The following is a 26994-nucleotide window of genomic DNA, read 5'->3' as shown; positions in this document are numbered from 1 at the left end:
TCTTCACTCTGTTTATTTGCCATGGGTTGGATGATGTATGCTGGAACACATTAAAACATAAATTAATTCCCAGCAATTTTCACTGAAGCAACCTCTTTTGCTGTCGACTGTTTTACTGGATTTAGACTGATTTTGCAAGTCACACAGAATAAATAGTGTGTTCTTTTGCTATAAAATCATGGAACCTACCAAAAGAAAGATTAGAGTCTCTTCTTTCATCAGGAAAAAAAGTATATTTATAGCTGTTTTCATTTTGCAGCAAATAGCATTGGAATATAGCTAAATTTCATCATTATTCACAGCTCTGTTTAGAATTGTGGGGAAACAGCTTGTTTTCAACATGACCCTGGTTGATCTCTTATACTCTGCTGCCACCTGCTGGCAGGTTTATTATTCGTTTTATGTTTTTGTAATTACTACAATTTTTTCACCTGTTCTCTGCAGTTGAGAGGCTGCAAAGCCTTCTATATGCTCTAGCAAAAAAAACAACAACATATAAATACATCTTTGGGACACTTAAAACATTTCCAATAAAACAATTTAGATGGTTTTGGGAGCAAATTAGTTAAGCACATTTTGCTTGACGTTGAACAAATTGTAAGTAAACCAGGGCTATGACTGAGTATCTCTGATACTTGCACTTCCATTGTATCTAAAATTGTACAGTATTACTTCAGGACAAAAGTGTTATTTGATAAATCCCTGCACACAACAAACAGACTACAAATACTAGCAGGGGTAGAAGTCTACTATTGTTTTTGTTTTAAAAGGATGTTTGACATTGAGAGCGTGACTGATCTATGTTGTGACATGGCTAAATCACTGTCTCCTTCTTCTGTCTCTAGGGGATCACCTTACTTTGGAGATATCTCGGAGCAATTCAGACGGCCATCAAATCTCACTGTGACTCACTGTTCATGCACACAAATTCGAGTAAGAGGGACCAATGAGTATTTAGCTGGGTGAACTCTCTGTGAACTTTCTGCTTAGACTTAGTCTCTGCTTTCTCAATAATGCAGTGTATATAAATATCACCACAAATGCATTGCGGTATAAAATATTGTTCTTTCTTTAACGCTACAAATGTCTTATTGTTCAGTTTATTGTTCTAGGATGTCTTTAGGTATGTGTGTCAACCCACCATCAATGAGTTGACAATTTTCTATGGTGCACATGAACGCAAAATTATATGCAGATTACGCACCCGGCATACTGACGTCACCCACTCGCGGGAGCCCGGGGGGTCGGTCGGCGGCCGTGACCCCGGTGGTAGCTCGGCTGAGAGACCGACCGCCCAACCCACGGGTGCCACCGCCTCTGCCTCGGTCCACAACACAGCGTTCACTCAACCGGGTCCAGGCCAGGCCGCGGCCTGTGGAGGGACGCCTACATTTACGGGTTTGGAAACTAGCTAGACTTTTGCGCCGTCAAGCTAATCAAATACAGTTTATGAAGGAGGAAAGCACCGGGCAGAAGCTGAAAATGTCCGTGTCTCCCTGAAATCAGCGCACGGCTGAGAGGGAGGTGTCGGCGACCCCACCGAATAGAATCATGACAGAAGGTAAACGGCTTCACCATCGTTAAGGTATATAGACATTGTAATTGGATGTTCAGTCCTACTCTTGACCATATTTACAATCGCGAAAGCTTGTGGCCAAAATGTAGCGACCATTACAGACCACGTTGGGTGCAGTCAAATGATTAATTTGAACACAATTACTCTCTTTGTTCACGTAATATCCCGTTCCAACTGTTATTTTTTTCACTATATTGAGTGCAAAAGGGGGTTGGAACTTCAACCTCAATGCACGGCCTGTGGCAGGCTTTATGTCCTGGAAAAACAACTGCACAAAAAACAAAGATAACAATTATTAATTTACATGTTTACTGTTTAACTTCGTTCTTGTGCTATTCATTGTATAGAACTTTGCTTTACACTTTTTTGTAATAATAATTTATCTGTATTATTTATACTTAATTGTAAAATGTTATACGTTTATTTTTTACAATTCCTCTCTGGCTCATATCTTTTACATTTTATATTTTTGTTATTTGCCAAGGTTTATATATTGAAAAGTAATTGTTAAATTGATTAGAAAAAAAACTACTGTTAAATAATGATGAACATTTATAACACCCAAATAAATAAATTAAAAATTAAAAGAAAAAAAAAAAAGAAAGAAAAAGAAAGAAAATGGAAACAAGAGCACAAAAGTACCGAAGATTGGTACCGTTGAGTACCGGTATCGATTCCCAGGTGCCGAGTATCGGAACAGTATCGGTTCAAATGTGAAAGGTACCCATCTTCCTTCCCATGACACAAATGACGACAAGTGTTACAGAAAAAGATGGATGTATTACACCCACATCCACAGTTACAGTCATAAGACTGCTGCTTACTAAACACATATTGATAGAAAGATTGTGTAGGTAATAAAAGACAAAACACTACAGTGAATAAACAAACCCATGTCAGCCCTCTGTCCACTGAAAGAAACCTCAATCTGCTGAAGGTTGTGGTCCCTTGTGTATACAGAACCATCTCTTCCAACATCACTGACAGCCACACTTGTATAAATATCTCCAGCACAATCCTTTCCCAGCAGCCCATAGACATTATCTCTGAAATGGATGGGCCAATTAGTCATCATCCACATTGTTTTGTTGGGCTCACACAGTCAAACTGATTCAATAAATGACTTAAATAATGGGCTTGTAATCATAGATGCTGATTTTTGGGGGGGTTGTTTGTTTATGTGATCACTCTAATGCATTCAGTCTAACAATACACCACAACCTCAAACCACTATACAGTAATATTTAGACAAACTACAAGACCAAATTCGGGTTTGCACTTTGCACCATACCATATTTCCTTTATGTTGCACGTGTCCACATATAGCAGTATAGCAAAGACCACAGAATGACTTGTGAGAGTAATGCTGAAAGTCTGGGTTCTTGGACTGATATTCAAATACATTAACAACAAGGCTTAGTTTACACTATCGGGATTTTGCAGCTGATAACGATCAGCAAGTTTAAAAAAAAAAAAGAATAGAAAAAGAAACCAATCGCTGATTCAATCAGAAGATGGACTCCATTGAAATAAAATATTAAGGCTTAATGTACCATTAGTTTAACATTTTTCCATGCTTAAGGTGTGAACTCTAACCATAAGTAAGATGTTTTGTTGAATATTTTTCCATCAAAAATGGATATTTAAAAATCGATTTTGCCACCTATTGAATCAATTCGAGAATTGCATCCTGTAATACCGCGATATATTGCCGAATCGATTTTTAACACCCCTAATATATATATATATATATATATATATATATATATATATATATATATATATATATATATATATATATATATATATATATATATATATATAGGAAATTAATTGGAAAAAAGGTCTGCCATACTATGCTATGCTATGAATCCTTAGATTACTAACAATGGCAGCACAGATTGTCCCTCGAGTCAACGAGATTGTTTTTGCTATAGTGTTTTAGTTTGCAGAACCGATCAATCATGACATTGATTGATCTGCAAATAATGACATTACAGCCAATCAACAATTTTACATAAAATGCAAAACATCTGCCAATCCGATTCAGTCTAACTAAAACTAGTAGAAGAAAAAAAAGTCGAAATAATATTATCCATGAATTAATTTATGTACTGGTTTATTTTTATTAACTTGAGCACAATTATAGTAATGCACAAGGTGGGGTCAGGGGAAATGTTTACCATTGGTCAAAAAGGACACCAGTGAGGGATCATTTTCAAGAGTAATTGTTTTCATATGCACACATCCTGGGTCTGATTTTGTAAATCTGATTCTGCATTCTTAAAATTGATGTCATGTGTACTCAAATGTACTCTTTCATATCATTTGAGACATGGCGGCCGACTGGTTAGCACATCTGCCTCACAGTTCAGTGGTTGTGGGTTCAGATCCGGGCACTGGCCTTCCTGTGTGCAGTTTGTATATTCTCCCCATCCCCATGCCTATGTGGGTTCTCTCAGCGTACTCCAGTTTCCTCCCACATTCCAAATATAAACATGGATAGATAGAACACTGGTGAGTTGCCATATATTTGTAATTATGACACTGATAAATGAGTCAAGTCTGATATGTTCTATTTAGTGAATGATATGTCATAGCATCACTAAGTAAAATGAACTCAGTGAACACAAAAGGTCGAGCATACTGACATAAGCAATGGAAATCTTTGCAATAGATCACTGCTTAATTAATCTGCGAATGACAACAAGCCAATGAGTGTGTCCATAGAAGTGCATCACAGATGCCCAGAGAACAAGTATCTGGCTTTCAACTAATGGTATTTACAACCCTTTTGATCTGTATGCAGAGTAGATATTCTGGAGTGGACCTAATTGACAGTGACGGAAAACGCAGGGTGATGGGATTTGTTGATTAAGTAGACAATGCGGTACTCTCAACTGTGCATTATTAAACAAAGTACTGTAACTATGGAATGAAATTCAATGCAATGTTTTGACCAAAATACTCACAAATATTTATGACCCATATTAGACAGTGCATGTATATTATCATTTAAATTCTTTATGTGTTGTACGGTATGAATACATGTTTCTCCATTATGAAGACATTAGGACATTAACTATGCTAACAATCACATGCATGTTTTTTTTTGTTTTTTTGTAATAGCTACATTCATATTAATCTCATCCATTTCATTACACTGGGAATAATTAAATGCCGAAGGCACGAAACTTTAAAAAAAAAAAAAAATGCTTAAATTCCATTCACTAGATGACTGTTACTTCACAACTGTGAACTCATAAAGCTGTTCCCTCACGGTGGGGTCAAAGAAGGCATACGCTATTTCGACAGATATATTATTGGGGAAGAGAGAGAGAGGGAAAGGTAGAGCGAGAGAGAGCGAGAGAGCGAGAGAGAGAGAGAGAGAGAGAGAGAGAGAGAGAGAGAGAGAGAGAGAGAGAGAGAGAGAGAGAGAGAAAGAGCGTCATTAAATTACTTGGTTTAAAACCCAGCCCATTTGGAATATGTAAATGGCTTGGGCACAGAAAAAAAAAAACGCAGCATGAGAACGACAAGAGGTAAGAAGGGAGAGGAGGAGGAAGAGGAGGAGGGGGAAAGCATGACCAAGTGAGTGAGCAATCAAAGCAGAGAGAGAGAGAGAGAGAGAGAGAGAGAGAGAGAGAGAGAGAGAGAGAGAGCGCCCTCCGAATTGTGAGTGGCTTACGACACTCAGTGAACAGTCTGTGTTTCTGCATGCACTGTCAGTGTACCGGTCCGCTGCGAGGGATTGCGCGCTCCTTTGCCTTCCATATTTACCGCCCCTGCTTGCCTACCAGCACTAACCTTCAGCACCCTCTTCCAGTCGGCTGAAAAATCACCCGGAGATCAAGCGAGGGAGCAAAACCTGAATGCCACCGGGGATGCAAGAACCTGATGCTATTTTTTTTTTTTTTTTTAAATCCAAGATGAACTGACATGGAATATTGTCACATAAGAAATCAGTGAACTGGGTTCACCTCCTTATTTTCTTTATTTTCTCGCCAGCATCATCACTGAAAGCATGATAAACCGCTTGGACGGATTTAAACCTTACAAGTTAATGATTGCTTCCAGAGATGGGCGATAATTTATATCCCGGCAGACCTGCTGAAACTTAAGCAAGTAGGGGAGGAGAAAAGAAAACGATATTTAAAACAATGTACTCTTCTCCTCGTGATCATTGCAGCAGAGGACTGCGGAGGAGCTGAGGAGACCGAGCTCATGCATGCAGACTGGGGAACTTGCGCTTTCTACCATCTCCCCACTTGGATTCCTTCTCTTTCTGCCTCTTTCACTTGAGGAGAACTAAGACATTGTAAGCTTGCCAAGGATCTGGTGACCACTGAAAGGAGAGAAGGGAGGGGGTGATGGTGAATTTGTACCACAGTGGGGTCCTTTTTAGATCCACACATAATTAGTGTCGGGGCACAAAGCGAGACGCTGAATGGAGATTGTCAGCTTTTGGATAGGGGTGAGTAGGAATCTTTTCAGATAAGATTGATCCATGAGGACATTTTTTCATCCCCACTCTCCGCCCACCGTTTGATCTACATCATAAACGAAGACACTTTGTCTTTTGCATTTCCGACGAGGATTTCCTCAGATGACTAAATGAGAAAAGACTAATCCTGTGTCAAGCTAAAATACATACAAGCGGGGGGGAAAACAAGCAGAATAAATCCATAAAATGATGTGTTACATATGATGTGATAGGTGGACAAACAATATCCAGAGTGAATGGACATTTGCTTGGTCAAATCCCTGGATATTTATGCTGATGGATTTCCTTTTAATTGGACTGTATTTAAAGTGGCCAGTGAAGAAGCCCCCTGGGTTGATACTGTGTTCACTGGGCATTTTTTTAAGAATGGTTCCCATGGTAGAGGGGGTTTGTCCGAGACTGTGCCGCTGCGACAGCAAGCTGCTTTACTGTGAGGGATTGAACCTCACAGACATTCCCCAAAATCTGAGCAGCGCCATGGGTTTGTCCATGAGAGAGAACAACTTGACTGAACTACGGGAAGGCCAACTGGCTGGCCTGTCACAGCTCACCTGGCTCTACCTTGATCACAACAACATTGACATTGTAGAGGAGGCTGCTTTTGACAAGCTAAGGCGGGTCAAGGAATTAGACCTCAGCAGCAACCGAATTGAGAGTCTGCCCAACGGTACCTTTAGGCCCCTCCCAAACTTGCGCATCCTGGACGTCTCATACAACAGGCTGCAGGCCCTCGAGCCTGACTTGTTTCATGGCCTTAGAAAGCTCACCAATCTGCATTTGCGCTACAACGCTCTCAAATTTGTGCCAGTACGGATTTTTCAAGACTGTCGGAGCATGCAGTTTCTGGACTTGGGATACAACCAACTGCAAAGTCTGGCACGGAACTCCTTCGCTGGACTCTTCAAGTTGACTGAGTTGCATCTTGAGCACAACGAGCTGGTTAAAGTCAACCTCGCCCATTTCCCTCGCCTGATTTCTTTACGTACTCTGTACATGCACAACAATCGAGCAACTATTGTTGTGAACACCCTGGAATGGACATGGCATTTCTTGGATAAGATTGACTTATCTGCCAATGAAATCGAGTACATTGAGCCCCATGTTTTCGAGAGTGCACCCAACCTCAAGGTATTGATGCTCGATTCCAATCGGCTGACTTCCATGGATCAGCGCATCTTGGATTCATGGTCCTCCCTGAACAGTATTACCCTGGGAGGTAACGACTGGGAGTGCAGCCGCAATGTTTGTGCCTTGGCCTCTTGGCTGAGTGCCTTTCGAGGGCAACGTGACAATTCACTGCTGTGCTCAAGTCCAGACACCGCACAAGGTGAGGATGTCTTGGATGCCGTCTATGCTTTTCAGCTCTGTGAAGATCCCCCGCTGGAAGTTACCTCAGCAGGTCTGCATGCCTCCACAAGGGACCTGGTCCAAGGTGGCTCTGTGTTCCTCGGCCCTTTTACCCCCAACCCTTACGACGGTGAGGGCGGTGAAGTGGTCACCAGTTCTTTCACTGTCACAGTGGGACATGACGACCTGGAGAGTACCATGCAGATCCACAAAGTTGTGACTGGCACAATGGCACTCATCTTTTCCTTCCTCATCATTGTACTCATGCTGTATGTGTCATGGAAGTGCTTTCCAGCGGGAATAAGACAGCTGAGGCAGTGTTTCAGCAGTCAGCGTCGTAAACAGAAGCAGAAGCAGAACATGCAGCAGATGGCTACAATTTCTACACCGGAGTACTATGTTGACTATAAGCCTAACCATATTGAGGGAGCTCTGGTAATCATAAATGAATATGGCTCCTGTACTTGCCAACAGCAACCTTCTCGGGAATGTGAGGTGTGACCAGGGCTTGACAGCACGTTGTCACCCTGATTAATTGACTAGCAGCTTTTTTTTTTTCCTTTGATACACTCGAAAGGAAGGATTAAATGTATATTTTGGCCACATTTTACGCAGCTTCTCACTGTGATATGGAATGAGTTTGCTTCATGCAGCTGATCATTTTTGCTGTGGATTTCCTGCTGTTTCTTTACTGATTTGAGGCTACAAGGCAAAATGGGCTCTTGACTTTTGGAACTGATGATGTAATGACACTGCGAGGAATACCTTAGAAGCTGCACACACTTCCCACCCGACTGATGGATATTTTAGCTTTAATGTGTCTTTCTACTACAGGACATGTAATTAAGCTGTGGACATACACACACACACACACACACACACACAAACACAGAGAAAAAAGAAATAAAAATATTTGTATTATGGTAAACAAGGATCTAACCTATATAAAATATATTTAAGTTGGATTAAAAATGTAAAAAGACAACTATGTGTAAAAATGTTAAAAAAAAAAAAAGTGCAACTGTGGATAAAACTGATCAAGATATTTCTTTTGTAAGTTCAAAAAAAGTTGAAATAAATGAATTGTTATTCACAGTGACATCATCTGTACGTGAGACGCTTATCAGAAAGGATGGATGACAACAGTGCTTGGCAAGCAATATCTCTGCAATCCTTTGACCAAAAAAACCCCCCAAAAAACAGCAAAACTAGCTAACCAACGAGATATGAAAGGGGCAGAGAGATACAGTACAGTACTTGCATCTCAAATGTAATGTCCATGATCTGCATTTTACTCGCTCTATTTTAAGTCACGTGTGTTACTTTATGATTCACTGTGTTGGTTCACGACCAGTGTAGCTTGACCGTGTTTTGCTTTAAAATAATTTGATCACTTATGATCAGTTGGCACACTTCCATACGATTATATATGTGTATCATCAAAGTAAAGAAAGCAGAATGTCAAATATACAAATCAATGTCACTCATTGCTTCTTATTTTTTGACTTTTTTTTTTTTTTTTTTTACTTTCCCGGTGGCTTCACTGAATCAAGCACAGAAAGGACAACTACCATCTAAGCAGACATATTTAAAATTAAAATGCAGATTTAAATCACAAAATAGAGCCAGCTTCGAGGAAGACTTGAACATACAATAAAATCTGTGTTTTCATGTTATGTAAAATGTTTGTTGTACACATTTTCATGTGTATATACATATATAGGTATATATATACTTTTTTTTGGTGTTGTGTACAGCTGTTTTGTTTCCTCTGTCTTTTGAGATGAGCTGCTGTATTTTGTGGGAGGAGGGTGGGGACTGCAAGATGGAGATGGAGGATCTCAACGACTGCAGAAAGAGGGAACAGACTGCTCTCTAGTGTATATTCACAGAGTGTTGATGCCTTTTGCCTATTGTACACGAGATTCTGACTCAACTCCCACAGCAGTGGAAGCATATAATGACTTTGCAATGAATTTTGTGGAGGGGAAAAAAAAAAGTCACAGCATCGTTTTGTGTTATTTTGATATAAATTAAAATTATGTTTACAAAGTGTTATTCAGCAGGAATAAAAAAAAACAAAACAAACAATCATGTTCTCAGAATTCACTCAAGGCAATCTTTGTAATAAAGGAGAAAGGTGATACATGACCTTTGGCAAAGCAGGACCAATGGGGACATAACAGTATCCACTTTCCATGCTAAGAACTTTTATAATACGTTGCTGGGTTTAGCAATCACTTTAGTTTTAATGAGCTATATATATATATATATATATATATATATATATATATATATATACACAGCATTGGGGTTCATGGCATTTATGGCAATTTTGTAGTTTTGTGCGCATGGACAAAATAAAATTAGAAATATTTAAAGGTGTACCCCTGTGACCGTTGGGTACACAATAATTGGTCATTTGCAACTAAAGCCGTCCTTATCAAATAGGGGTGCAGGCCCCCCTGTGGGGTGGTATGTGTTGTCGTTTGTTTTGGCCGTACTAGAATAAAGTGTAACTGCACATCCATTACACTCGGTGGCACTGGTGCTGTCGTTGTGAGAGTGTGCAAGGAGTACAGTATTAGCTCATCTGCATAGACACAGGTATAGCAATTTTATAGACAAATGATGATACTATTTATAATTGTGGTGGAGTGTTGGGGAGTTGTGGAATATTTTCTTCTTCCTGCGGGGATGCCACAAAAAATAATTGCGAAGCACTGAACTAAGGGAAGTCTAATTTCAAACATTATGAAGGTACATGATATAGACACTGTAGATACAATTGACAGAAACATTCTTTTGGATAGTCAAACCTATACTATGTTCATAAAATATTTCAAGTTTTCAACCGACATCAATCCCTTCTCATGTTGAGGGGTTGAACTATTCAACTTTGAGGCAATTTGTCAGTGAACATGTATTGAGGGGGGATAATGGTTATTAGTTGCCATGTGTGATTTATGATCCAGTTCATATTTGACCCATTTGAAGACTCCACATGGCTGTTAATCATGAGCTGATACCCTGCAAATCCAAAACGCTGCATGTACTTGTACAATGGGGTATGAGGAGGAAAGAGATTCAAATAAGTCTCTCGTCATCACAGCTGTCACGTCATTTTGTCCTTGGCTGTCCTTCAAGGTATGTCACAGTCTGTTCGACATGCGACTGATGAATCTTGAGAGTGTGAAGCTTCATTATTTTTTAAATATTGAATGATGTCTGGCATTGGCACCACCGTTAATTTCAGTTCTTTTTTTTTCTTCTTCTTAAATAAGCGACGAGAATGAAAGGTTATGGAGAACAACCGAATATTTTAAAAGCTTGGAGTCCGAAGGACTGGCATTAAACTACTTTCAACGCTCTGTATCTCCATTTCTGCTCACCTTTACTTTATCCTCCCTTTTGCCCTCTCTCTCACTGTTTCCATCTGACAACAATAGCTGTAAATGGAGGGGGGAAACACAATGATTCATTTAACCGACCATAGATCATATCTCTTCTTTATCTACCTGGGGTGAAAATTCCCAGAGGGGAATATCAGTTGGCTAACTAGATAAATGATGCTCAATGAAAATCAGTAGAGTTGAATGGTAAACTCAACCCCCAACATGATGAATATATATTGTAATATAGTCATTGTTACAGGATAATTGTTAACTAATTGACTGCATTTTATTATACGGCTTTTTAATCCCGCAAAGGTAATTTATTTTCTGGAAAACGTTTGCGTCTTGCGCAAGGGCATTGCTCCAACAAAAACTTGCAATTTCTTAATGTCTGCAACGGGACACCTACTGTAACCCTCAGGTTCCATAGTATAAATTGTTTCAGATAAGCTAGTGCTGCCCATGATCTTCTAATGACTGTCTGACACATCACACATTCTGCTCCTTTTTCAGCATTCAGCGTTATAAGCCCAGCTGCTTGCCAGCTACTTGACATATTACAATACATGCCCATTTTTAGCTTCACGTGTGCACAACTGAGCACATTCACATGCAATCTGCACACAGATGCAAAACAGACCAAGAAATAGTGTGATGTAGGTCACTAATGGTGTGCATTTACAATGCTATGCAACTCCTGATACCAAGAATAAAGGTCACAGCAATCGAAATATCAAATGTGGTGAAGCGCAAAAGGAGGAACATTCTGTTACGTGTGAACATCAGGTAAAAGGTCAGTCGTTACATTTGAAGGACACTAAACAATACATGTTGCTACAAGCTGAAATAGGTACAGTTAAGTCTGTCTAAGCATGTAAATCCATCTGAACATACTAAGAATCATCCATACACAAAGACAAAATAGCACACAATAACAAGGATTTAAATTGAATGATGTTTTAAACTGGTCAGAAAAATATCAACAATGGATCTGAAATAGCTGCTCATGAAGTTGGAATTGTTGGTCCTAGCCAGCACTCCTACCAGCCTCTAAACACAGACTTGCATATCATATTTTGACAGCTCGATCCGCCGACCAGTCGTGGGTATTTAACGAGCTGGAAGGGACAATGGATTTGTGTCACAGCATGCGCGCTTGTGACAAAACGTCACTCCACAGACAGACCTTTAAAAAATGGCTCGCAGCAAGCACCTTGACACAAAAACGAAATCCTTGAAAAAACAAATTAAGCTAGCTTCCTGTGAGGGGTATTGATTGAGCAACATTCTGCCGTGTCATTGGGGCGAGGGCTGTGCTGCATAATAAACATTTAACACCCCCTCATAACTAGATGCAGAGCTAAATCACGGGTGGCATGTACTGCAGTAGGCTGCAAGGAGATGGTGATGACGAATGGCAATGCGTGGGCGGCTTTCCACCGCTTCTTTTATAACAGGTGGGTTATAATCAGGATCACCACACTAATAATCAACGGCACTGTCTTCAAACCCTTGTTGGTCCAGTTCTCTCATTGTACTAAATGTCACGTCCTTTTCAGTGTAATATCACTACATAAAAAGTCAAGGGGAGCCATTTGTTTATATAAGTTGAAAATATGAAATTGTAACATGAAAATTACACATCAAACATTGCATGGATTGTATTATTTTGAATAATAACTAAATCTGCATTTACTGCAGTTCTCATACAAGCCACCCCCTCCTATAAAGCAACAAACGGTCAGAATATTAAATGTATAAAAACATACACAGGTCCAATAGGGTACGTTAATTACGTTCATTACTCGGGCTAATTCTGCGGGCAGCCTATAGCGACCGCCTCATTTCCATGCAGTATGGGTGCCGCTGAATAAATAATAATGACAGAGGAGTCATTATTCTTACCTACATATGGCACAGTAGGTAGACCTGTGGCTGCTGTTGAGGAGGGTGAAAGTGCTCAGAGAATGGGGGCAAGGTTGGAAACTGAATACTCATTATAATGAGCCAACTGAAGATAAAAAACACGGCAAATTAATGGTCATCATTACTATTATTATCATCATCATCATCATGGTCATTATTATACAGGAGGTGTTTTGTTTTCAATTTACTAAGGCTATGTCGATTTTTACTAATGCCTTCCCTCACACTTCAAATACACCAGGGTCAGTCAGTCAGATAATATGTGGCAACAGCTGGGGCTACATCTGGGACTCCATGTAACCAGTCTAATAGCACATGTGGGTCAGTCCCTAATATTCAGAGTATTACCGTGGATGAACTAAAAAGATTCACCCAGGACTGAACTGAGGATTTTTTATTTTTTTTTATTTATTTATTTTTTTTTACTTATTACCATCCAAACATACAAATCAAACTTCTTTTTAAAATATTAAGATTAAGCAACGAGTGTTTTTGTTGTTGTGTTTGTTTAATTTTATTTTAACTGTATCTAGTTGTGCCCAAAATGTATATACTGGACAAATTTGGGTGCTCGTGACACATTCACAACATTTGTTGATTTTCCACATTTTGGATCAGAATCATATATCGAGTCTTATAAGAGCCATGGTCATATCTAGCACAGTTTAACACATACTAATCAATTGATAACTAAGGATCAGGAACATTTTAGAAAATAAAGTAAAAAAAACAAAAAAAAACACCATGCAACCATGCACTTTCGTGTGTCATTTATCAACAAAATGTAACCAACTACAACAGTTGTCATTGAAGGAAATCACATTGCCAACCTGTAACGGGAAAAGCCTTGTATGCATAGTTATAATGTAAATGTTTATATGAAATATCATATTGTGTGTTTCATCAGGCTTACTAGACATTGTTACTATGTGCTTATCTATTTATGTGAAAAAAATATAATTGCAGTCAGGGAGAACCTAATTGCCATTTTGGGCACAAGCACAGCCTTTTTAAAAGCTATAAATGTGTAATTTTTTAAATGAACATTCAATATTCAACTTATTATGAATGCATAACTCCTCATTTTGCAACACGTTAACACAGAATACAAAATAAACTGAAAAGTATTTGCCCATAAGGCAGTTATCACCCCTTCTTATTCACCATTTTGCTAAATGAATCACCATGACAACTGCATCATGCAGCCGTATTTGTAACCGCATCGCCTCATGCAAACTGAATCGCAGAGATGCTTTGATTACATATTTCAAAGGCAGCAGAGCAAAACTGTAGGGCCTACGTTTTGAGCAAAAAGTTAACACAGGTTAAAGGAAATAAAAAGAGACAGCATTTATCATTTCCTGTTTATCTGATCAGTGTCAGGCTGAATAAATGCTTTTCTCCCCGCTCTCTGTTGCCTCTCTCCTGCTAGTCTGAGAGGGCAGATTGGCATCTCCAGCAGCAAATGAGATTGGCTGCATAAATGGGACTGCTCCATTCTCCAAGTGTCAACTGAGGAAACTGTGTTTACTGTTTACCTAAGCTCTGCACTTAAATGTATCCTGGGTGCAATGAGTACTTAAGAAGTGCTTATTGGTTAAAATTCTCACTGGGTGTATATCTAATAACTGAGTCCAGTGAAATTAAAATAAATGCAAAATATGCACTTACCTGTCATTGATGAGACAGTGATCCAGAGTGAATGTAAAGAAATAAAGAGAGAGAAATTAGAGAAAGGCTTCTTACTATGTGTATTCTATATGCAAGTATGAAATCTAGCAAACCATTTATCATCTGCCAAACCATATAACTGAATGGAAAAAAAATGTCATTCTATTCACACAAAGCATGATGAGATATTTCATAATAAACAGTTGAGGTATACTGAAAATAATAGCTAACCCAAAGGAAACTCGATAAGTTGAAGTGCAGAGGAAATTAGTTCATACATACTGTACATGTATTGTATATGCACATACAATACAGTATCTCTAACCTCGTCCTGCAGTATTGTGAGGATATAATCACACATGCAGAGCACAATACAGTGGCAGAAGCTAAGAATACCATGTTGAAGGAAATGAAACCAGATAAATATCATATGGCAGTTTTGAAACAAAAACAAGCAAACACAAGTGAGGTAAGGTTCTTCCTAACGCTGGTTGTATAGACTTGTGGGTGGATGAAGGAAACTGTGGTTTTCATGTCAGCAAAGTAGAGAGTTGAATGTACGGCTGAAGCTGTCAAAAACTCAGCAATCGAGTATGCTGCTGACAATTACTGTATTTTCACGACTATAAGGCGCACCGCATTATAAGGCGAACCTTCAATGAATGAAATATTTTAAAACTTTTTCCATATATAAGGCGCTACAGTAGAGGCTGGGGCTACGTTATGCATCCATTAGATGGTGCTGCACTAAAGGGAATGTCAACAAAACAGTCAGATAGGTCAAACTTTATTAATAATAGATTACAAACCAGCTTTTTGACAACTCCATTCACTCCCAAAATGAATAAACAGCTGTTTTATTATTTTCTCTGAGGTAAAGTATTAGTATTAGCTAGCGATCCAAGATGGCGGGATCTTCTGCGCATGCGCGTCACCGATCGTGCAGGGTCACCGATAGCGTCTTGACAGTGAGACCTGTGGCGGCTCAATATTGATCCATATATAAGGCGCACTGGATTATAAGGTGCATGGTCAGCTTTTGAAAAAATTGAAGGCTTTTAGGTGCGCCTTATAGTGCGGAAAATACGGTATACAGGATAATCACGTATTTAGATAAACTATATTTTTATCTAATACATTTTACCTCATAATTAGCAACTAATTGGTTACTTTTTTTACATAATCAAGTTTTTTTTTTTTTCTTAATTGTTTACCTTTAGCCCCAAGCAACTAGCTACAGTATGTAGTGTGCTGAGCCAGCGACGTCGCAAGCCAACTAATATACCCGTAGTTACATTAGCGGCCCGTGCATTGGTGTAGACAGCAGCTTGCAGCCACTTCTATCTATACTGTATTACAAGAGGAAAACGAGAGCCACAATACAGTATTATTAAGATGAAAATGAGGGGCACCAGACCCAAAAACAAAGAGCTGACAGCAAGCATCAAGAAAGCCTGGCCTTCCCGGACCCCCAGACAATGCCCATGGAGGCAGTGATGAAGGCAAAGGGATTCCCAACCAACTACTCAAGATTGACATATCGTTTTGAAAATACCATCCATCCATCCTTTTTTTTTTCTGTGCAAAACACTGGGAAGTATGCATGGTGATTTCCTCACAGTAATTTTTGAAATCCTGTTTTCGTGTGTTTTATGAGATGGAAACCCAAATAATGTAAAGAAATACTTGAAATCATGTGAGCTCTGAATCTATAATCTATGAAAGTTGAGTTTTTGAATGGAATTGTGAAAATTATTCAATTTTTGAGGATATTCAAATGTTTTGATGAGCACCAGCTGCCCATTTTACCTCAAGTGATTTTAGCTCATAGAATTTCTAAACAAACATGCAATTGTTCAAAACGGTACCTTTTGTGTCCAAAGCAGTTTGTCAGGAAGGTAGAGCTGTTTTTGAGCCACACTTGACAACTTAATGCCTACATGAGTATGTTATCGGCTGTTTGGAATCACTCCAGTGGAGGTGCTGTTTATGTAAAAACATCATCATGTCTTGTTTATTAGACCTTATTTTCAATAGGTCAAACTACATAAGTAGATCAGCAACACAAAACTTTAAAATGAATATTTTCTAAGCATGTAAAAAGAAAGCGGATTAAAGTGCCTTTACACAGATCTGTCTCATTTGTTATAACCGTTCTGACCATCATAATCCATTAAGTGTCAACTTCAGCAGCAGTAATTCAATCAATCTCATAATAGAAATGGTTGCTCTGAGCCCCTGCTGTGGGGCTTACTGATAGTGTGCTAAGAATGACAAGGTACATTAAAATGTTCTGGAGCATGCAATCCCACCCCTCATGTCCCCCACCCCACCCCAAAAAAAAAGCATTTGCTGCGCTCTGCATGCACCAAGGACATGCAACAGTAAGGTCGGGATCTAACATCGGTGGAATACTGAACAGGTTGTGGAGATTCTGGGAACCCACTGATCCTCTCCTTTCGAAAAATAAAATGTCTCTAGAAAGGCAAAAGGTAGACAACACCTCTGGAAGAGCACCACAGGAGGGCACAACAATAGAAAATGTCAAACGAGGTTATGTATTTTACAATCAGACTACGGCAAAGAACAATTGCCCTTCCTCTAATACTAACTAACCCATAACTGAAACAACATCAGAAAAATCAAAATTAGATCTTACCTATGAATTTATATGAAACGGTCTTTTAATCTAGTGAATGTGATTTGACTTGGAAATCAGAAGGTGATAGATTAAAAACCTGCAATGGATCACAAGAGCAGCAACCCATTATAAAGCAGAAATTGAGAGACGTTTCGGAGAGGTGGGTTTTTGGACAAGAAAAAAATGATTTGGGCATAACAGTATACTACAGAGCCCCTAAGGTGACATGGTAGAAAAAAAAAAAAAAAACAACAACTTTGCGTTCCCTCGCAAAACAACTTTGCGTTCTCTCGCAAAGATTGCGTTCCCTCGCAATCTATCTCTCTATCTATCTATCTATCTATCTATCTTATTTGATACATGGATACAGGAATTTCCTTAGGCATCATTTCTAATTGTACTCTTTAGTGGATATTCCACCATTTTTTAGACCTTTGTTTTCCCCTTCTAACCACATACAGTAGTGAAATGATTTATCTTATTTTCCCACAGGTCTCCCTCTGACTCTGGCTTGGTCGTCTTCTCTTGTGAATGCAATTCTGTTTAGGGTACCAGTCAGTCAGCCGTGAAGACTGGCACATGCACAGAAATCCTACTACAGTCAACAATTGATCCAAGTGTATACATGCAATGAATTTGCTTGCCAATAAAGTAATCTGGTTATGTCAAACACGGTCAGATGAAGATGTTAACTAGCATTTAAAAAAAATGTGGTTTCCATTGAGGTATTGTCATAGTTAATTTTTCTTTCGCGCATGTAAATGTAGCTAGTGTTTTGCAACCCCTCAATCTCACTCTCGCCAACTTGAGTGCAGCACGTAATACAGAATGTGAGAATGGAGTTTTGATTTCCCCTCAGAATGATGAAGACTCATGCCTTCAAAATAATCACTCCATCTCTGTATGGTAAACTGGGTACATTTCATTCCATCACCCATTCCCCGTATACTGTGTCCATTGATCAAAATGTATTTAATGAACTGCATTTCATCTTCCTTCTTAGTTGAACAGGATGGACACTCACATAGTCTTCATATCCCTGGCACATGCAGTGGTATGTACAACACTGGTACGCAAATAGTCCAAGGTGGAAGACAATGTTACGCATAAAACAAACCCTGCGTCACATATAATGCAAAGACAATATCGCTAAAGCTATACAATGTCTGCTCAATTACTAATTCAAAAGCAACATGGTACAATGGAATTGCTAGAGCTGTGAAACTACACAAACTGAAATGGTGCTAGTGTTCTACAAGCATGTTTCTGTAAAATTAAATCAGAATTAGAGAGTGCACAGAACATCCTACTGTTAGAGCCAAATCATATGCATGCACCCTTCGGGCTAGTGTTGTTTCCTCCTCTGTCGATGGCCTTTGGGACTAGTGTGTGGGAGTGGGAATGAGGATTGTTGTTTTAAAGCTGGCACTAATGAAGCCCATGGGTACTCGATGACAATGCTAGGATGTTTGATGAGAAGCTATTTTGTCCAGTTAGCGTTCCAAAATTGGCTTACATGTGATTCCAGGTTTGAGAGCTTTGAATCAGTTGGTAAAAAGTTAGTAAATAGTAACCCTGGCTGCATAGATTCCTGTTAGATAAAAGACAAAGTATGCCTGAAAATGAAATGGATTAAAGCTAAATGATAGCGGCAGTACTTTCTCTCTTCAAATTTATATTTATTTTTGAAATCCCACTACACCCCATAGCCTCGACTTAAAGAATATGAGAAAGTAGTGTAGCATTCCATGCACTACTAGAATTTGACAGGCATCCCTGTGGCTCGTCTATTTTTCATTGCAGCCTTATTAGCAGCATTCAAGGTCTTTTTTTTTCTTTTTTTTTTTTATCAAGTTTAAACCAAGTGTCCAGTTTTTGATAAATTCGCTCCTGTGTCAAGTGTGTTTGTTTGTTTGTTAGTTTTAGATTGTTTTTCACTGGCATTGTATGTGTGGTTCAACTAAATTTTGTGCCTCTACAACTTATAAATCACATATAGAACAATTCAAAATGTGTATATTATTATTTCCCTGTCTCATGCAACTATGTTTTGAGGTCATCTTTTTTCCTGTCCTGAAATTCTTGATCAAAGTTTCTTTATTATAATGCTAAATACTAATGATCAATGTCTTGAAGCTTTTCAAACAAATTTGCAGTTGGATCACCAAGTGGTGCTATATGTTTCACAAAATATTGTCATATAGATGTCTTCAGTGCACAAATAATATACTTGCGAAAATGGGGATTTTTCTAAGCATGTACAGGGGAGCTATTAAGCATTTACTCTTTTTTTTTTTTTTTTTGCCAATGAAATATGAAATGCAAAATTTGATGCCCAGCCCCATTATATAATATTTCAAAAACTCAAGATTTTCCATGTGTTAGTGTCCAAGTTCTTGACATGAAACAAACCAAAAAAAAATGCAAAACGCAATGCTAATTATTTGTAGTATTTCTAGTACCAGCAAATGTTCTTTGCGGTGGCCTTCCAAGAATCCCATATGGTAATATGCTATTATTTAGTAAGTACATCCAGTATATCAGCGATTATATCCATACGAAACATGAATCTGTTTGAAATATACAATAACAATAACACTAAATTAACCAAGGTTGTGCATGGCATTTGTTTAGCAAAAATCACTGTATGTGGGAGCTAAATAAAACAACAGGGACTGAGAGTTAAAGGTTTGGAGGATAGAGAGTGTACAATGCCAAAATCCAATAGAACCAGATGGTCCCCAGAATGAGTACCGCCGAGAGCAACCTACCTTCCCCCTTCACAATTTACAGTGTGCATGGAATTACACCAAACCCCCAATCCTCAATAGATGTAATGGTGATGTCTTCTCCATTACATTATTAACACAATGCTATTTTAACTTTCAATAGTAAGGGAGCCATTAAGCTTAATCCTGAAAACAGTTTTCCATTTGAATCGGGAGTGATCTTGAAGTTGGAAAGCATGGAAAAAAATATATACATTAAACAAACAAGTGAAAGAGTTCATTTCCAGAATGATAGACAGTAATCAGTGAGAACATTGTTTCTTTCACAAGCACAACCAACTGCAGACAAACACATCCCACACTCACAGTGAGAGGACACAAACTTGTTTCTGGCTGCTGTTGAGGAGACATCCATCAATCATAAATGGTAAGGCCATGTAATTTAAACACGTGAAACACCAAATTCACTGAAATTCCCACATAAAGAGTTCAGACATACTTGTGTTACAACTGCTTTAATCTTTTGCCAGTGCTGCTAAGAAAACAATTTTCAGACACTTAGTATACCGCATAAAAAAATAATTATACATCAAAATAAGCACTTTGCTACTAAAGCTCACCAACAAAAGAATGTTATAGTCTCAAAATCTCAAAATGCGTTTAGACTGTTTTCGTCCCACATGAAAATTTGGGGAATTATTGTGTCCATTAAATTGAAAACAACAAGAAGTACATATGACAAATATGCTTTGCTGACTGAGTACTGGAGTGTTTTCGGTCAACTCCTGCCATAAGGGCCGCAGTAGGGGGTGGAGAGATGGGATATTCTCTCCAGTTATTGTTGTTTGAGAGGCCACTGAGCCTCTTGATCCCTGGGTAATCTCCAGCTATCTGTCTGAGTTATCACCTCTCCTCAAATAGGTCACCCCAGTACCACCCCCACAGACAAAAAAAAAAAAAAAGAATCAAGATCACAGATCACACAAAAATGATCCCCCACCCCAAATGAAATTCTTAGATTGTTTATTGCATTTTAAATCAAGTACAAATGTTACATTTTCAGGCGTTGACATTTTCAAGAAATCATTGCATTAGAGGGTGCTAAAAGGCATATGTGATAAAATTGGATTTAAGTTTATGTTACTAAATATGGTGGCCATTTTAATTTGAATGTATATGATTTTAACAAATTTAAAAAATATTTGCAGGGAAATTCCACCCATTGTATCACTCACTGAACAGAACCAGTATGTAATTGTTTGCATCAGTGAGCATAAATACATCCATTCAATGAAGATGGAGTAACTGACCCACTGAGTATGCCGCCTTCTGGTGCCCTGGGTTAAATTCCAAATGTAACCATTTGGTGGAGAATTCACATGATTTTGACCTCTGAATAGATGTCACCGAGGATGGGTGAACACATTGTGTCCCATACTGCTGCGCTTTATATCAAATACATCACTTCCTATTATCTAGTCTCCACCCCGGTCACACTGCAACACTGTGGACCATTGTCTTGAGGTTTGGTGGAAAACGGGCAGCATCGGTCATGATTAAAAGAACAATTCATCATCTAAACCACTGGCGCTTGACAGCATTTCCAGTAGCATCAAAAGGTCTTTGTGGTGCCCTTCCCAGAATCCCGTGCTTGCTGAAGACTGGACAACAAAATACTTTTTATGTTATCATCACAGAGGATAGTATTATCTCCTCTCAACATCCTTTGTGAAATGGGAAAGGCATAGAACTGGAGCTTCAATTTGCTATGTTCTAATTGCCTTTCACCAAAATGAGCTAAAAAAATGTATATTTAACATAATCCTTTAACAGATGATGATAATGGCACACTTACTACTGATGGTGCAGCCTTCGTTGACCTACTTAAAAACTTGGGCCTACAAGTAAAGTAAATTAACTTGTACTGCTCTGCCAAAAAACAAAATGCACCACTTTTTATTCAAACTGTGTTAGTTGATTGTCTGCGACTGGCTATACTTAATAACAAAAGAGGCAAAACAAAAGGGATGAATAACTCGGTCTCATTTTGCTATTTATGCATCTTAAAAAATACATGCAGACACGCGCACAAACAACCATGCACAGTCTTGCATCCCATTCAAAGTTGGGTATAGGTAGGCGGTTGGACTGACCAAAACAATTTATGTTATGTGAGCCCCCATCAAACTTTCATGGGCATAATTTTTGCTAGAGCTAACAGTTCGTGACAGTCCCACCCACATTTCAAGCCTTGAGGATCTAGAGCAAATGCAAAAGTAAAGCTGCAGGGTTCCTTTTTGCTGCATATGCCTGATATTTACACTGTCACTTGCAGCAGTGCAGAGGTTTATGGAAGGACATTTGGGGAAGAAAAACATTTGAATTTTTTAAAATGCAACAAAAAAAGGGGGGTGGCATGCTGAGCAAATTATAAAGACAAGTGCCTAAACGTTAGCTGGTTTTGATATGCCAAATTATTTGTGCAGTGAATACGATGTTGAGCTTGCCGTGAGATGCTAAATAAATGTATGTATGTACATATTTGTAATTAATCATGCTGCTTCCAACTAACAAGTAACTACATAAAATCACCGATCACAACAGGCTAGCTGAGTGCTGTTGATCAAGCTAGACCTGCAATCACTTAGGCTACGTTCACACTGCAGGCAAACACGACCCAGATCAGATTTTTTGTGCCCAAATGAGACCTGTATCTGACTTTTTTATGTCATTGTGTGAACAGTACAATCACAATTTTTTCATGACTAACCTGGGTCGCTTTCATATGTGGTCTTAGATCAAATACGTATCCGAATTTTTGCAATGTGTCCGCGGTATGAACGGCCAGGATGCATATATCCGACCTCAACGTCATGAAAAGTCCAATATGCGCATCGGATTACTTTTTAAAAGCACTTTAACCAACGAAAATGACTCTGAACACTGCTGATGCTGACAGCTTGACAAAGTGGCCGTTCCTAGTGATCAATTTCAAACAACTGGCCTTACTCAAATGTGAAGTTTTAGTCGGTAAACTAACTGTGGTCCTGATGTTACTCTGTCCCAACCTGCCGAGTTTAATACCCGTTTGCCTGCTGACAAGTTTTGGTGAATATAAGCTTACTGACTGGATTTGTGTACAAAATAAAACAAGGTCAACAAAGGTGAACAACGTTTTACTTTTGTGTTTTTGTTTATGTTAGAAAATCATATGGAGGCATGAGGCAAGGTCAGAAAACCACATTATTGAATACAGATCACCTGATTATTATCTAAACATCCTTTGAGGTCTGTTTGTGTACTACAGTGGTGCTGAGACAGATGAAGGCCAATCTGAACCCAAGGCTGTTAAAGTTAAAGAAGAATGGAGTTTGATGACAGCATTAGCCTTTACTTGATGTCACTGGGGAAGCAACTTTATGAACAACAATGATTATGGGAAGGTTAGTAGCTACAGTGTATTTACACCAAGGTTGCGAAATAGATTATGGCATTTGCAAATCTGCATTGTTTTGAATAATATTTCATGCCTTATGTTGTGGCTGAGCCTCTTTGATAGAATTTATCCAATAGGCAGTAGCCAGACTGTTTCTTCTAGCATATAAACACCCGTAGAGAATTCAAGATGATTCAAGTTTTGCGCCTCGCTGCACGAGGTTGGCGGTGGTTTGGCAATGTGCTCCACTTGACTAATTAAAGTCTAAACAGTGCATGTATAAATACAGATGGGAGCTGCCATTCAGCTGGCTCCAGAAAGAATGCTGGACTTACCGTCAAGCCAGACATCCAAATTTTCTATCAGTGCTGTTATTGAGTCACACTGGGAGCAGGCACAAGACAATGAAATTGTCGTGGTGTGTTAATGAAACACACAGAAAGAATAAATAGAGATAAAGCAACACAGGAACAGAAGGGGGTAAAAAATAGGCACCCTATGGTGCATACATATGATTTACGAAGCCATATTTATATTTATATCCCAGGCTCTACTGCTGTGGGCCCGTAACCATGGTACCATGAAAGGTACAGTATAACATGTAACCTAGCTTACAGGAAGCCTGTTGCACTGGATGTTAAAAGCACAAGTAAAAGAATAAAATATGATAATTTTGAACTTCAGCTAATTATAATGGACTAAGAAGAAAAAGAACTACGCTTTAAAAGTCCTCCCGAGGGGAAAAAGAATTAATACTATTTGGCACTTACATCCAAAGTTGTACAAGCTTATTAGCGTTCTTGCTGAGAGTTGCAAGGAGGAGAACACTGTGACGCCAAGAGTCAAATGTTCAAAGAGAGAAACACCTTGTAGAAGCTGAACAATGTGCGGAAATCGGATGAGTACATGCTAACAACATCATGAGACTGGAGCAGAACAGAACAGTCCACCCCCACTATGTGGCTCAGTGTCAGAAAGTCATGTCCACAAGCTGTCAAGCTTCCACACAAAAGCCCACGGCAAATGCTGACATAATCACTTAAATGTCTGTGGAGTGTATGACTCTTTATGGGCTTCTCTCAGGACATCTTGACCAAGGGGAACTACTTAACAACTAGGTTAATAGTTCAAAAGGTCCAAGCGTGCTTGTTTTCTTTGTACTGAAGTTTCACAGAGGATCAAAATGTATATGCCATTTCAATCATAAAAGTGATATACTGTATTGTTGTTTTGAATCATGTTTGAAATGTATTATGTATGTAATATATATTTGTGATAAGCTAAAGTGAAGTATGCTAAACAAAGATAAGACAAGCTACTACCTTATCATGATTGTTTTATCTACTACTATGCATATTATAAATGTCCCCAATCAGTGTAATTATTTATGTAGTTACATTATCAGTTACAAGCAAATATTGCACACACAAAATTACCTTGTTTGTATGGAAAGACTGGAGGATTTAAAATAATGCAGTACATTTCACATTTTTCTCATGCATTCTATCGCTATTAAATAAATATAAAACCCTCATATAATGCTCTTTAAACTATAATGTTTACAATAATATCCACAAACCAATCTCTGTCACATGTACAAGTCTATAAAATAGTATTGATTCCCACCCACTACACCCACAACCATTAATTGCCTGGGTGAATAATGTGCACAACCACTGAGTTTGCCCAAACATGAAGAAGACAATGCTATAAAATATCTGATCGCATTCCTTTCGCAATTACAACTTAAATATCAACCAAATCGATTCGACTTCGAATTGTATTGGAAACAAGCACAATGAATTAGTGTGCTGTGAATATAGTTTAACATATGCATTGAGGCCATTCTGCAACACAATTATGTAGGGAACACAAATGTTGGATGCCATTCGATCAATGGTCATTTTTTTATTTTTTATTTTCCAAGACATGCATAATGGTTGCATATATTGTCCATTAATAATGTAAGAAAGACAGACATGCATAAAATGGCCGAAATACATTTGTCAACAGGTCATCTAATTTTACTTAATTCAAGACAATAACTGATTACATTGCAATGTAGTACTTGAGCTGGTGCTACTAAACCATTTCATTGAAATTCTCACATTGTTGTCCTTTTCTTGCAACCCGTCATTTGCACCCATCAGCTTGAATAAAGAATGACACTTGTTTACATTTCAGCCCTGAAGCACAAATATGATATGTGTGTGAGGAGAATACATCATTCACTTCTCTCTTTGATAGCAACTTATGGCCGTAAGCTTTTGTGTGGCTGACAAAAGATGAAGTTCATAGGGCCGATCTCATCACAACACACACACAGACACACACATAACACAATATCTCAGAAATGCTGCCAATTTGGGCTCTTAGGTTCTAGCTTAACATGTAAAGAAACACTCATTTTCAAACCAATATGTTGCTCCAAATGCATGAAAATGGTAACACTGACAAAGTGAAGGAAGACCAGAATCAGAACACAACCCTCATATGTGACTTGACAAACAGCATGCATCCATTTAATGTGGCTCCTCGTGTGTCATATGTGTCAACCCTGTAATAAATCCTCACTTAACGAGCATTAGATGTTGTAGTTTTACTGGAGCTGTTTGAGGGAGGTGCTGATTTATTTGAACAGTTTTTCCGGTAACTGTGATGCTGTTGAAATGTACTGTTATAGTAACATTTTATTACCTCCAGTTCACTTTACTGCCTGACCTTTTTAAGGGGGCTCACTTCTGGGGAAGGCCATTTGACTACATTTTCTTGATCAATGATGGGGAACTATGTTTAACCATTATTTATACGATCTATTTGTTTTGGAAGTCAAGATAAAAAAAGAAAAGAAAAAATTAGTACGGTACATAAACAAGTGTGTGTCCTGTCCTGATTCAGATGGTTTTGCTTGTACATCAAATACAGTATCAAAATGATTGTATTCATTAATTAAGTTTTTTTTTTCCTTTACAAAAATAAAATCATCAGATTTGGATTGATGAGACGAAATGCTTGAGGGAGAAGTCTATCCCAAAAAAATGCTTTACAATAATGTGTTGTATGTGCCTCACTAGTCTCAACACAACATTCTGATTAATAGTGGAATGTGAATAAAGCAACAAAATCCACCTGTTTTTATCCATTCAAGGGGCGTGGCCATTTTACCACTTGCTGCCGCCTGAAAAATTACATCACAGTTGTTCTGGAACCGGCCAATCACGGCTCAGCTTGTGAACATCACATGACCAAACTCAGAAAACGGGTGAGCCAGGATTGGTTGTTACCTGGGTCCTGAGCAACTGTGATGTCTTTTTAATTAAGTCGACAGATAGTGGCAAAATGGCCGCCTCCTGAGATAGATAAAAAGGGGTGAACTGTGTTTAGAGTAGTGGGGCTGTATGGGGTATATGCCACGGAAGAGGCGGGACTGTTTTTGAAAATCAGTTTGTTTCCGGTTCGGTTTGCGACGTGTGGGCTGCGTCAAAAATACTTGTGCTTCCGACTTTGTGCCCCTCGGTTGCGCGTTCGCAACCCGGACCGGAAACTGTTGTGCAAAATCACGTCCCGCCTCTTCCGTGGCATATACCCCATAGAACATATTATTGTAAAGAAAATGTTGGGGTTTACTTCACTTCCCCTTGATGTGTGATGAATATGCAAGAAAAATAAAATCAGAAAAGTGACAAATACTTCGTAACGGCACACTATATAATTTCAACTAGAAAAAAAAAAAATCTTTTTACAAATAACTTTGAATTGCTTTGAAGAA

The 26994-nt window shown here is 38.6% G+C and overlaps 2 protein-coding genes across 2 annotated transcripts in view; one reads left to right on the top strand and one right to left on the bottom strand.

The window, feature by feature from the left end:
• Positions 1-26994, bottom strand: part of ctnna2 (catenin (cadherin-associated protein), alpha 2) — a 205871-nt gene that overhangs the window by 93957 nt on the left and 84920 nt on the right. The gene's annotated exons all lie outside the window — the stretch shown is intronic.
• lrrtm1 (leucine rich repeat transmembrane neuronal 1) lies at positions 5221-9510 on the top strand. Its single transcript, XM_077525129.1, has one exon. The coding sequence runs from the start codon at positions 6351-6353 to the stop codon at positions 7926-7928; it is 1578 nt and encodes a 525-aa protein (XP_077381255.1). The 5' UTR covers positions 5221-6350; the 3' UTR covers positions 7929-9510.

Source organism: Festucalex cinctus, chromosome 6 (genome assembly GCF_051991245.1).
Source record: "Festucalex cinctus isolate MCC-2025b chromosome 6, RoL_Fcin_1.0, whole genome shotgun sequence".
In the NCBI taxonomy this organism is placed as follows: Eukaryota; Metazoa; Chordata; class Actinopteri; order Syngnathiformes; family Syngnathidae; genus Festucalex; species Festucalex cinctus.
Note: the sequence above shows the minus strand (reverse complement) of the source record. Positions and strands in the feature narration are given on the sequence as shown.

Excerpts from the sequence above, each read along its gene's own strand:
- lrrtm1 (XM_077525129.1), top strand. The coding sequence starts at position 6,351 with ATGCTGATGGATTTCCTTTTAATTGGACTGTATTTAAAGTGGCCAGTG.